This window comes from Agelaius phoeniceus, chromosome 17, assembly GCF_051311805.1.
Source record: "Agelaius phoeniceus isolate bAgePho1 chromosome 17, bAgePho1.hap1, whole genome shotgun sequence".
Classification (NCBI taxonomy): domain Eukaryota; kingdom Metazoa; phylum Chordata; class Aves; order Passeriformes; family Icteridae; genus Agelaius; species Agelaius phoeniceus.
This window is the reverse complement of record NC_135281.1, coordinates 7,972,378-7,986,092: the sequence shown is the minus strand read 5'-3', so window position 1 is coordinate 7,986,092 and position 13,715 is coordinate 7,972,378. Positions and strand designations below refer to the sequence as shown.

The 13,715-nt window shown below is 43.2% G+C and overlaps 1 protein-coding gene across 1 annotated transcript; it reads right to left on the bottom strand.

Annotated features, from left to right (window-relative positions):
- Positions 1 to 632: 632 nt before the first annotated feature.
- LOC129127489 (protein-glutamine gamma-glutamyltransferase 6-like) lies at positions 633 to 12,341 on the bottom strand. The gene is made up of 12 exons (XM_054644127.2): positions 12,149 to 12,341; positions 11,578 to 11,817; positions 10,963 to 11,081; positions 9,283 to 9,411; positions 7,925 to 8,102; positions 6,345 to 6,480; positions 5,888 to 5,991; positions 4,866 to 5,108; positions 3,989 to 4,315; positions 2,853 to 3,010; positions 1,107 to 1,240; positions 633 to 786 (listed from the first exon to the last, which is right to left on the bottom strand). The coding sequence occupies exons 1-12, from the start codon at positions 12,339 to 12,341 to the stop codon at positions 633 to 635; spliced, it is 2,115 nt and encodes a 704-aa protein (XP_054500102.2).
- Positions 12,342 to 13,715: the final 1,374 nt, after the last annotated feature.

Here is a 13,715-nt window from a genome sequence, read left to right as displayed (position 1 = left end):
GAGGGACTGGCCTTAAGCTGGAGAAGGGCAGGTTTAGATTGGGATATTAGGAGAAATCCTTCCCTGAGAGGGTGCTGAGGCCCTGGCCCAGGGTGCCCAGAGAAGCTGTGGCTGCTCCATCCCTGGAAGTGTCCAAGGCCAGGCTGGATGGGCTCTGAGCAGTCTGGGATAGTGGAAGGTGTCCCTGCCCATGGCAGGCAGCTGGAACAAGATGAGCTCTAAGACTCCTTCCAACTCAGACCATTTTATTATTCTGTGATAATTAAATTGCATTCTATGAAGCTTATAAAACCAGTGATTTTAAATGATGTTCCTTGGAAATCCAGCTGCTATTATTGCTACAGGCTGTAATGCTGCAAACCATCACACTTGATCTTCCCCGTCAAGTTTAATTATATAATGGTTCCCACTAGTAATTGTATGTGTGAAGGCCCATAAAACAGGCTAGAGAATGAGAAAGGTGACACTGTCTTTACAGTATAGTCCCTGGTACCTTTTTATTCGTTTCCGTTCACATTGCATCACTTCATTTTGGCTGAGTAATCTGCATTTCTGTGCTTCCAGTCATCAGAATGCATGAACACTGCACCAGCCTCATAAACAGGCAAAACTGAACTGCTGTGCAGGTTATATCACTGAGTAGGAGCCACGTGAAGCATCACAAATCCCTTAATGTCTGAAAAGTGGGTGCAAACCAAGTCCACCTGAAGCTGCCTGGTGCCACTCCTGTAGGGAATGATTTCAAATTCCACTGTTGAAGTCTCCATGGGGGCCATTCTTTCCACACTAAACAAGAGAATGCATTTGTAAGTTAAAGCAGCTGAAAAATTCTTGCTATGTATTCTTCTGAGCACCCAGATTTAAGGCTGTATGCCATCTCTCCACTCCCTGAGCATTCTGTAATTGAAATATCGGCAAAAGCGGTGCAAAAACTCCATCTGCTGTATGGAGAGTACTGACATGGTGGCAGTTTGTCCAAGGCTGGTGCAAATGAGTCATGAGGTTGACAGAACTTTTTAAAACCCCCACTGGTACTCCAGATTTCCCAGATTTTCTCCAGATTTCCCAGCAGAGTGAGCAATGACCATCCAGAAGCGTTTACGTACCCGATTCGGAGCTGCTCTTTGAGCAGGCCACTGCCCTCAGCTCTCAGGACACAGCCTGTCACCTCCTCAGACAGAGGGTTGGTAAATGTGACCTCCACACTGACAGGCCTGTGCACCATGGCTGGACCAAGGACCTACAGAGAGAAAACATTCTGCACCAGTCTCTTATCTTCCTAGTGCTTTTCTCCTTTCATCCCCATTGCAAACCACTTCTCCTCAGGATCACCTGGGCAGGAAGGAGCCAGGCATTAGCTCATGTGCATAGTTTTGGGCAACAGATTTCAGCCTTGAGTGAGTGTGGCTCAGCATCAGCAAACTGCTGCAGAATCTACCATTTAGTCCCTTTTTTAACTAGGTCAGTGCATGGTTTCATGTATAACATGATACTCATCAGAGTGAGAACACAAGTATTAGCATACATGGTTAAATTAGCTTTAACTAGGCTAAATGAAAGGTTTGGATTGGAGAACATGAGAGGCGTGAGACAGAGGTGAATTGTGGTGTCTCAGGGAAAAGAATGCAAAAAAAGAAATTAGCAAGTAAGCATATTCATTACCTTATTTTGGCTGAGATAATGTGGAATTGGTATATATTTGTAAATAATGTAATATTAGGTAACATCACTGAGAGGTACCAATTGCATTTCTTTATTACATTATAGGGAAGTTTATAGGGAAGTTTCAATCAACAGAAACATAAATGCTTCTCAGCACTTAATCACTGAATTGAAGTAATTTAATCCAGGTGCCTGCCCTACATAAATTTGCTTTGTTATTTGCATGACACAGCACAGAGACTTTTTACAAAGTCTCACTAGAACTTGGTATTTAGATATTGCCAGACCTGCAAAAAACCACACTTTTTACTCCTGTATGTGACCTTGCTTTTCTTGTATGCTGCTGACAGTGGCTTGGGACAACTAATCCAGTCTGGAGGCCCTGAAGGGCTCTGCACATTACCATATTCCCTCTGTGTTATTTACAGTAAGATGAGCAGATAACATTTGATCCCATGAGTTATGCAGCATTTAAATCTGCTGTCCAAAACCAGTTCAGCTCGTTTATGTGGATGTGATGGGCCTTGCAAAGCCAGGACTGTCCCTGGGCAAACACAGTGCAGGATCTTTCCTGTAGGCTAAGAACTGCTTTTTATTCATTGTACTGCATTTGTCAAAAGTCAGTTAAAAGTGGAAAAAAGAGAAAGCCTCCAGTTCTAATTAATCACTTGGGAAGTGTTGCAGAAGGTGAAAAGTGACATTTACCATGATACAGTTAAAGAACTTTCTTTGAATATTGGTAATAGAGAGACTCACAGCCCCAGGTGTTATCAGCTGGTCAGTGAAGGTGTCTTTGGTAAAAAATCTTCCTAAATAAACTGGAAGATATTGATCAGACTTTTCTAACAGAAGGGGAGGTGTAAATATGGATGAGATTTCTTTCTCTGTATTCTGCCTGTCCATCCTTAGGTAGACTTACCTTGTAACTGTTGTAACACTGAGAACTTCATCAGTGCCACATTAACAAACACTGGCAAGAATATCCCAGCACAGCTATGCCATGGAAACGTTTTTCTTTTTTTTTTAGTGTACTTACTTTAATTTGTATCATATGGCCTATTACTACAGCAACAAGATCAGGCATGATTTCACTTCCCATACTCCTTCCCATGAGGAATAGATGGAGTAAGAATTCCAGTTGCTGCTTCTCAGGACCTCTCTCAAGGGTCACAGAGGGGATTAGATTTTACCTTGATGGTGAGAAAAGGATCCTGGAGCACAATATCCTTCTCAACTAGAAGTGAGGCTCCCCTTTTCATCTGGCACACAGCAGTCACCAGGATCTTCCTGTCATCCCTCAGAGAGTTTTTGTACTGGGAGTAGGAGATCTTGAAAGAAACCTCTTTCACTGTAATGGAAACAGAAACAAAATTTCCCTCTTTTTTTCTGAGTATCAGCTATCTGTAAGATACCTGTGTTTTAAGGAGTAATTCTCTTATCACCCTGGGGCTGCACATTTGTGAGTGTTGACACCAAGAGACAGGAATGATGCTCATGGGTGACTTCTACTTACATTTACACAAAGCACTAAATGATCAGGTACAGTTTGGTACCTGGGCAGCTCTGAGGATGGATGGATGTGGCAATACCTGCTGGTGTTTTTTCATTACTCTGAAGCTGGGGTTTATTGCTCCTTCCTTGCAAAGAGGGCAGAGGTCAGAAGGTGGCTTGGTTGAAGTGCCCTTGCAGATGCAGCTGTTCAGCCTCTGCCTTGCTCAGTCAGAGTTGCTGTGCCAGTGAGGAAGGCAATGGAACTCAGTATAGTGAGAAAAAGAATCCTGTTGGAACTCTGGAATGAGTTCTAACGTGTTATGTATTAGCTTGAGAGGGTAGCTCTGTCCATCTGTGCTGCCTCTCATTTTTCAGCACTGTCCCTCTAAAAGCAGGGCAGAGACCCCTCTCTGCAAGTGGCACAGCTCTTCCTGCAGCTGGTGGTTGCTGTTGTGATGCTGTGAAAGTTGTAGGCTTGTTTTCCCCCCTTTAATCTGTCTTTTTGCTTTGCTTGGGGGAGCCAGCATCTCACTATTTTCCAGTCTATGTCTCTTAATTGTTCTCTCTTAGCAAAAAATGTCATAATATAGCACCAACAGTGGCTGTGCTGGGTCAGAGAAAAGGTCACCCTGCTCAGCCTCCTTTTTGTCAGTGCCTGGAAGCAAATGCTTAAGACAGGGAAAATATGTGTCTTTCTTTTCCCCTGAATAGCCTTGACCTACAACTGTTTGCAGGTCATACACTTCATAAGCCATTCTTTATTTTCATGTGATCTGACCATAACCCAAAACTATATCTTGTCCAGTAATAAAAACTGTAATAAAATCAAAATTACCTTCTTCAGATCCAAGTTTAACAGACCTATGCAGCTGCAAAATCTCTGCCTTGGGTTTTCTGGTGTAGAGGATGGCTGAAGCCTTCAGTTTAACCTTTATGGTCTTAAAATCTGAGATCAAGTTTTTGAGTGTCAAGGTAAGGAGGATGTCCTGGCCAACCACAGGAGATGCATCAAGGAGCAGCTTCCCTGAGATGCTGGGGGTTTGTGCAGGCTGTGCCCTTGAAAATCCTCTTCTGGACCTTGGAATTTTGCTTCTTTTCCCAGGTCTTTTCACACCCAGCAGCTTCAGTGCTTTCTTGTACACCTGCCTTTCTTTCAAGGACCCTGCATTGAAAGGTACCACGGTCAGAGATCTTGTGCACGTACAGGGTGTGGTGCAGTTGTGCCATGGCTGATCTCAGACATTTAGGGAAGCTGAGAGGGGCAAAGACACTCAAGAGGAGAAAGTGAGGTCTGACCCTAATGTGAATTTTGGCACAAAAACAAATGAATGTACGTGGCCATGAAGGCTAGAAAGTAAAACCTGCCCACCAGCTGCAGGTGGCTGTTCATGGGCACCCCTTAGAAGCTGTGGGCAGTAGAAAGGTAATTCTGGGAGAGCTCAGTTCTGCATAAGGTGGAGCAGTTGCCACCTCCTCTGAAACTGAGAAGGATGAAAAAACCCTTTTGCAGAAATTCTCCCCAAACAGCTCTCCAGAATGGCTATTGCTTCAATTGAATCAATATTAGCAGGTAAGGAGCCCTAAGACCTTGAAAATTCACAATTCCTTGGCTCTAGAAGTAAAGAAATTTAGTCAGTACTCAGTCCAACAAAGGCCTTAATTCTTTTCACATCTGATCATCAGTGGCAAAACTATTGTAATAAAGAATTTACCTTCTGGATATTTGTAATTAGCAGTGACATCCACACGGGCATTAGTGCCCACTGCTTTGGTGCTGATAAATTTCCCAATCTTCCTGGTATCAGAATAAACTCTCTCTTTTCTTTTCTTGCTGTAGCGAATCCAAGTAACACAGTCAGCATTCACTGCTGCAAACACAAATGGGCTGTCATAATCCAGGTCCACATCCCCTTCCTTAATGGCTCTGGTGGAGGCAGGACCACATTGATAGATGCCTGTATTACAGAGGGAGAAGTTGAACAATGTAAATCCTCGTGCTGACAGCAGGAGGGAGAGGCAGCCACTCCAAAGACACATTTGGGAGAAGTAAAACAACCTAAATCCTCATGCTGACAGCAGGAGGGAGAGGCAGCCTCTCCAAAGACACATTTGGGTCAAGTACACTGTTTTAATGTCTGTGTGATGTGGTAACAGCGTCCCCAGAGACTCCAGGTGCAGTTTGTATCACAAGGTGGGGCTGCAGAGGAGGCTGGTGGGGAGAGCTGCAGCTTCTGGTGATGGGTGCCATGAGAAATGGTCTCACCCACCAAAGGCTGCATGCAAAGCTGTCAGGTGAAAGGACAGGAGTCAGAAGTACAGCCAGACTTAAGAGATGGGAATCAATAGTGCTGGGTGTGCATTGAGAAGAGGCAGGAAACTGAATTTGTTAAACCTGGTAGTGAGGAATGGGATTGTGTGATGTGAGCAGCTAAGACAAGCCAGGGTGAGATAAGTGAACTTAAGATGTGCTGGCTTTTGTGGAGGCAGAGAATTGAAATGAAAAAAGAAAATTGTTATGCTGGTCAGCAATCCAGAGGCTGACAGAAAAGCTCCTTACTGGAGATTAATGTGGGTATTGCTTTTCTTGTGCACCCAAATTAATGCTCCATCTACAGGGAATATATAGAAGAGAATTGTCCTGAACCTTTTGGTAATTTCAAATTTCAATTTTTTACTCCTGGTAATCTTTAGGAGTAACATTATCTACAGGTTTTTATATTTACAACAGTGTTACCTTTGCTTCTTTCCTGGGGTGTTGCATCCAGAACCTGCCATCCATCATAAAAAGAGCCGAGGTCTCTTCTAACAAACCAGCTTTCATTCCAGACATGGAAATTCCTGCAAGGGAGGTAGAAGGCAGAATATCAGATTTGTACAATGCGAGAAATAATCCTAACTGAGTGAATGAAAACTTTGTGGAGAGAGCAGCTGCTGTACTCCTTACATTAGTACCTCCTTCCCCTTTTTGCCAGCTTTTTGTGTTATACCTCTGAGAAATGTTGGGATGTTATGAAAAAGAAATATTAAAAGGAAAATACTTCATTTCAGAGTCAATAATTCAATATTGGACATTCCTGAACAAAAAGCCAAAGGTCTGGAGTGGAGTTTTATATCACTAGGAGCATGATTCTAGATATTTTAATTAGTGGGGAATAGAATGGAAGAAATATTAAAGAAATATGTATATTTACCACACACTGTCTTCACTCAAGTGCAGGTTGTTTCCAGACACATCAATGTACTTATCAATACTCAGATTTAGGTTCTTGTCATGGGCAGAGTTGAAGTTTGTAATAACACGAGTAGGTATTCCCAAGCATCTCAGTACTGCAATATAGAATACCATAAAAGCTCTGTAAGCCTATTTTGCAGACATATAGAAAGTTTTTTTCTTGGTCACACAGTTTAGTGTATGTTTTCAGTGGTGAAACAAGCCCTCAAAAATTTCCCTCCAGCTATGATGCAAGCCACACTCATTGTGCAAAATTGCTTAAAAGACACTTTGACTGACATGACATTCTTAGCTGTCATGTCCTTTTTAATAAGAGTTTGGTTCACCCATTTATTTTAATCTTTGATTCTTTATCCTGTTCTCTCTCCCATTTTCCCTCTGTTTGTTTCTTGTTTCTTTTTCCACTTTTGGAGATACACCTCTCAATTTTCCTTTGTATTTTCCCCAGAGAGATTCTTGTGTCTCAGAGCAGCTCTGACTGGACACTGCTAGGATGAAATGGTTTTCCTGACTTGCAGCTCCCTTTACAGGTCCTCAGAATTGTGACTTGCTCTTGTGTCACCAGCAGGTAAGATACAGCAGTAGAAAACTGGTAGTGTGAGAAAATGGACTTAAAAGAGTACTGGTTTTCTTTGAATCCTAGCTTTGAAACAGGAAACCTTGCTCTTTTCACCAGCCCAGCCTGGAAAACCCATTTGGTTTTTGCTTACTCACAAAGTTTCGTGTTTACCCACAAAGCTGGCATGCATTATTACAACCTGTAAACTGAAGGATTAACTCTTCACACATGGAGAGCAGAGTTTCCTCACTCTCCCTGCCAGAGCTGAAACAGCTTGAACAGAATTGTCACAAAGTTCAGCCTGCAGAACTCGTAGTGAGCTGCTGTTGGAACCCAGGACATTCCTCTCACTGCCCTGGATGACTGAAGACCCTGCCAGGGGGCTCAGAGACCTTGGCACAGAGTCAAAAACACCTGTGGCTTTGATTTTAGCCCATGGAAAAAAAAAATACCAACTTTGTGTGAGGATTTACAAGCCACAAGAGTTTGAGTAGAATGATAGCTAATTTGTCACAGGGTGAAAAAGTAGAATTTTGGGGATTTAGAATGGGGGTTCAAGAGGCAAGGAGGAATCTGGGCGTGTCCTGTCCTTCTTCTTCTTCTTCTTGTCCTCCATCTTCTGCTGTGATGGTGGCACTTCTGGATTGGTTTAGAGTAGAGACAGACTGTCTAATGTAGGTGATAGGTGTTGGAAAATTCTTGTAAATAAAGTACACATAGTTCTTAGTATAAAAAGCTAACACCACCCCAAGGGCGGTCAGTGTGCCACAAACCAACCTGCCAACAGGCCTCAGCAGGTCAGAGAAAGAATGTAATAGATAAGAGAAAATGAACAACCTTGAAAAGCAGAGCCGAGGAATCTCAACTTCTTCAGTTGCGGGGCTGGGGAAAAAACCTTTTTAATACCTCGGGAGCCGTTTCAAGCACAGAAAACCCGAGCAGCCGCCTCTGTGGCGCCATTCCCAGCCGTGCCAGCCTACCTGTGCAGGTGACTCCTGCAAAGACCCAGCACTGGCCGTAGCGGACGGGGCGGTAGCGGGCGCGGTGCCAGCGGCGCAGGATGCTCACGCTGCCGCTCCAGCGCAGCGGGTTCGTCCCTGAGCGGAACCTCCCGCTCCACTTCCCTTCCACCACTCCCTTCTCATCGTTGCTGTTAACCTGAAAGAGTCCTCCTCGTGAGAGAATTCAAGTATTTACGGAAAAAGAGAGAGGGAAATGGTTAGAGGTGACCCTGTGTGGGTAGCACTGCTCTTGTTGACTGGGTGGTGGGACAGAGTATTTGAATTTTAGATAGAATTTTGTCTGCTCAAAGGCCACCACTGGACCAAACCCAGACCAGATTGTAGAATCTGGTGATTCAAAACTGCCTTGTTTTCAACATAAGTGGTCCCAAATGACTGTCACCTGTTTACATTTTCTCTGTTTCATCTATTGGTGTCACTCCTTGTATATTATTACTCTGCTAAACTGTGCATTCATGCTGCTTCACATTCTCAAGTGACTTATGGAAGCCTTGAGAAATCCATCTTTTCTCTGAATGTGCATTTGTTGCAAATGTGCAGATAGTACTCACAGCTTGCCCAGACTTGTTAGATGTGGTTGCATATATGTGTACACATCCATTGTAGAGCCTTGTTTAGGTATCAAGTGTGGTGGTACAGGATGCAGTAAGTAATTTTTAATATTTTTTCCTTAATTATTTGTAGTTATAGTAATTTTGTACATCTGAATAGAGTTATTTACTTTATGTTGAAGCTGAGAATGCCTAAAGTGAGTGCTATACAAAAGGCTGAAAAATATCAGTTATAAAGGAGGAATTTGCTAAGAGAGGTGGTGAGGCAGGTATTATTTATAAAATAGAAAACTTTTCAGCTGCCTAGCTGTGCATTTATGTGTTTGTGAGGAGGAGTTGTAACTATTTGTTGCAAGAAATAGTAAAAACCTCGCTGAACAAATATCCCTTAAGTAAAGAATGCTAAATTCAGGCATTAAATGCAGCCGAACCAGCACTTGTTTTCCAAAATATTTTGTGCTTCTCTTGGTGTTTGAAAAACTTAGCAAGTGATTTTAGAATAGACAAAGTCTTTCCAAATTAGTCAGAAGATCTAATGGACTGAAAATCTGTCAGGAAAATACATGTGGGGTTTGATGTTCCTCAGAAGTTCTTGGAAACATTCCTTCAGTTGTGAGCAAACTTTTGGGCAGAAGAATAAATCTCCATTTTACCTGTTTTGTAGCTATTTTTTTGCTTGGCTACAGCTATAAAACATTGAGGAATTCATGCTGCATGGTGTGGGTTGGGGTTTTGTTGGTAGCTGTAAGTGCTGGATGACTTTACCGTGGCACTGATGACCCTGCTCACGTAGACAGGGCTGTTCCTCTTGGACACATCCAGAGCTGGGTCCTCACGGTGGTTCAGGCTCCGGTCCAGAACAGCCAGAGAGATATCCAGGATGTCCTCTTCAAACTGGAATCAAAACAAGCAATATATTGAGGCTGATTTCATGAGAAAACCCAAGGATAAACTCCCCACTTAGTTTCCTTCTCCAAGCATGGGAGGAAGATGGGAATAGAAGAGTTTTCTGTACTGTTAAAGAAAATTGGGGCAAGAAGAAAACATAACCATGAAGCTGCCAACTCTCCATAGTATTTTAAAGATGTCTGAGCACAGTGTGGGTCCATGGCCACTGGCATTCACAAGGACATTATGTGCCTGGTGGCACAGACAAGATCACTGCAGGTTGGGCTCAGCAGGGTCACACCCTCCCACATCCTGCCCTGCCCCTTCAGGCACCTGCCTGTTATGAAAGCTTTACTCTCAGGGGCTGCCTCCACCTCATATCAGGTGATCTGACCTGAAAGAAACCCACAAAAATAATTATTGTGGATTAGGGCCACCAAGACACTGCTTGGGCCCAGAGAATGCCCCAGTGCTTGGCTGGATGGATGTGGCCAGGCAAGGATGGCCCTTGGCCTCTGAGACAGAAAGGAACTCTAGCCTTGTTTCATTTATCAGTGCAAAAGCAGCCATGGGGTCAGGAGGATCAATAGAAATGCTGTCTGCACAGGCTGGTGCAGTTGGAGGGCATGAAGTGGCCAGGGATGGTCTTGGCTGGCCTGGGCAGTGGCAGGATGGCTGCAGCACTGGAGATGGGCTGTACTTCTGACTGTATTTGCAGTGGCTACACTTGGAGGGCCAAACTGCTTTTCAAAAAGTCCAACATGAGTTTCAGTTGAGTACATTTGGGGTGTCCTTTTAGGGCCTTCTGCCTGTTGTTGTTCTATTTCTCTAGAGTCCCATACTACTGTTACTGGATTTCTAAAGTCCATACCTCCTTGGTGCATTCTCATGGCTGCAGATCTTCACAACACAGACTCTTCCCAGCACAGACTCCTTCCTCTGCATGCTATTCTCTCCCAGTTCAGGATTCCTCCAAGGCTCTCCCTGACTGGCTAACCCACCCCCTTTTATCCCAGTTATCTTCATTGGTTACAGCTGCAGCCCAATTAAGGACATGGCAGCTGCAGCCCATCAAGGACAACCGGGACCTCTGGGGCAAAGCCTCTGTACAGATATTCAAGTACAATACAGATATTCAAATACAATACATGCATTTTGCTAGGACTCAAAGGCCACCTCTACTGTATCTGCCTGTTACTGAACACATTGCATAAATAGTTACATGCACTGGCTTTGCAATACCCAGTGGCTTTTTTTCTCTCTACAAGGGTCAAAAAAACCAAGTACAGTTTTACCACTTTGTGTAACAGGCAAAAGAAAACTAAAATTATGCTTTGTTTCTTTTATTTGTGTATGAGCACATGCCACACAGGGGAAATGATCCTGATGCTGCTGTCTGTAATGTAATGAAAAATGAGATACATATCTGCAAGAAGATCTGAAGTGAGTGAGGAATATTGAACTCTTATACTATGAGAGAATGATTTTTTTCTCCTCAAGACCCTATTTACCCACTACTCTTATTTTGACAGTTCTGAAAGAGGTGATGCTATTTACCTGTCCATAGTTCCAAGCTTCTTCTTGAATATCTTTCTCCACTCCCTGAAATATGATCCCACTGTCATTCAGGACATACTCCTGCCTCTCCTTTTCATTAGCCATGTAGACATCATCATCTGCAAGCAGAATGAGACATGGTGGCTGGAAGGAAATTGCTTTGCTCTAACTGAAAATCTCAGATAGAGGGCAGTTCTAGGGATCAGGTGAGACTGCCCATGCATTCAGGCTTAGGACTCTCTGCTACACCTCTGTAACCATTTAGAGAGTAAAATAAGCATAAAATTACTTTAACTGACTGTGCTCCTGTCCCTGCAGTAAGCACAGTATGTATCTTACTGGTGCTTGTTACTTGTTTTACAAACAAATGCAAAAAATGGAGGAAAAAAATTCTAGAATGAATATTTGGAATATTTACTCCCTTTGATTTCTTATCCCACAAGCCAGAGTCTGTGTCTTTGATGCCTTTCAACACTGAAGAAGGGACAAAAACTCAATCCTTGATGTTAAGCAAAAAACCAACCTTCTGTAGCTGTGACTGCCAGGCACAGACTTTACTGTGACACCCAGGTTTCCTGGCTGGGACAATGAGTTATTTGAAGGTTCAGAGCATACCTGGGCACCAGGGATTGAAGAGTAGCACAAACTGGCCCAGGACTTTGGAGGAGAGCTTGTTCCCAGCAAGGGCCTGGAGCTGGAGCTTGTATCGCCCGATGACGGCGTCGGCTGGGCTGAGGAGGGTGAGCTTCAGGCAGCGAGGCTCACTGGACTCTTGGGTTGCACTCCAGCCACTGGCACCCTCCTCAGAAAGGCTAAATATGGCCTTGGTCCGCTGGGATTCTTCTGGAGATGGTCCTGCCAGAGGGAATGGTGGTTTGTGGGAGGTAGAGGTGAATTATGTTATGAAGATAACATGCAGTGCTGCAGGGATGTCCTTAGGAGCAGAGATACAGCCTTGGTGTGGAAATGAGGATGGCTCCTGCCTTCCTTTGAATTATTAACTGTCTCTTGCCTTAAGGAGTAGGTCAAACTTTAAAATGGGAACTCCTGAGCCTAAAAGGGCAAAGAATCCTGAGTGGAACAGCAAACCTTAATGTTTCAAGAATGGGCCGTGTAGACCTGTAAGGCACAAGTATTTTGGAGCTGGAATAACCTGGATATGAGATGACTGCCATGGGGAGATTACCTGTGCTTGCAATAAAGGTGAAATTGTCCCAAGATTGTGCTGTTGTTTTGAGGTTCAGAGAGATGTTGAAGGGCTGCCCTCTCCTCAAGATGAGTTCTGTGCTGCTGTAATCAGAGGTGTGGTGTGCAGCTTTATTTAGTTTGGATTGCCAGTTGACTTTTCCTATTTTTAGGGCTGGAAAGACACGAGACATGTTAATTAAAAACATTTTCCTTCAGACTTGCACACCCTTTCATTGTGTCTAATGTACTAATTTTATTATATTTATATATAGCTGGCATTATGTGCTATAGGAACAAAGAAAGATCCATTGTTATTAAAAATTGAAAAAAACCAGGGAGTTAGCCAAACAGCTAAAAAATGAACCCTTTTCTGTAGGGTTCTTTCAGAAAGATAAAAAACATTCCAAAATCCAAAATTCAGAGAATTCATCTTTGATTTAAACAAAAAATCAAAACCTTTTGTGTTTAGATAAGACTTTGTTAAAGTCTGAAGAGACTGTTCTATTCCTCATGCTCCTGCCCTTCATCTGTGGTGATAGCTAGTTCCCATAATGTTTTACAGATTTACAGAAAGAAGTATTCAAACTCCCATCAGGAAATGCAAGGCTGGTTCTGAAACACTGCCTGACAATGATGGCTAGGAGGTTGGTATCTTCAGTGTGGAACTTGCTTCTTATCTTCTCACGTATCTTGTATCTAAATTAATTTACAGTCTTGTAGCTTGAAGCTGGGTGTTATTTCACACTCTGTTGGAGAAAGATTACAAGCAGAGGAGTGGCATATCTCGAGGCAGTGCTATGGGTTGCTCTATTGTATCATGATAGGTTGCCCAATGTTGAAAATGGGGCGCTGAAGCTCAGATTACAAAAGCTTCAAGCTTTCCCTTTCCTCGATAAATTAAAAAATTCCCACAACAACAAACAAGACAAAGCAGAAGAATGCAGATTTCCCTATGAAAATAGGTGTTTGGAAAGTGCCCTTTCCCAGTATGATATTCCAGAGGAGTTTCAGGTGAAGAAAACCTCCTGCTCTGAGTAGAGCCTGTTAACCCTGTGCAGAATAATGCTGCTCTAAGCATTTCCATCATTTCACTCAACCAAGAAAGGGGCTCATGTCTGAGAGGATCTGTAGGCTTCTACTATAATAATAGGGTGAGATTTCAGTTTTCTGCTGTGTTTGCAGCACGGAGTTATATTCTGTGAGGGATTGATAAAGGTGCAATTGTGCTCATTTTCCTGCTGTTTGTAAGAAATGTGCATTTCTGAGGCATTCTCCAGGCAGTAAAGGCCTGGAGCAAGTGACTTTCCTGTTGTCTGTGTGCATAAGCGTGTGTGAGTGTTTTCAGTTAAGGGTCTTGCTTCAGATCTATCACCTGGAGACAAAAATTCCATTGGCAGGAGTCTGATGTTTGAGTCACATGGTGTGAAATGCCTGGAAAGCATGTTGCTTGCATCATCACTTCATTTTCCTGCCTTAAACGTGTTTAATTGAATGGGACCTATGGAAAGCATCATTCCTAATATCAAGTCCTCTAATTTAAGGGTGACTTAGAAGGTGTTTCTGAA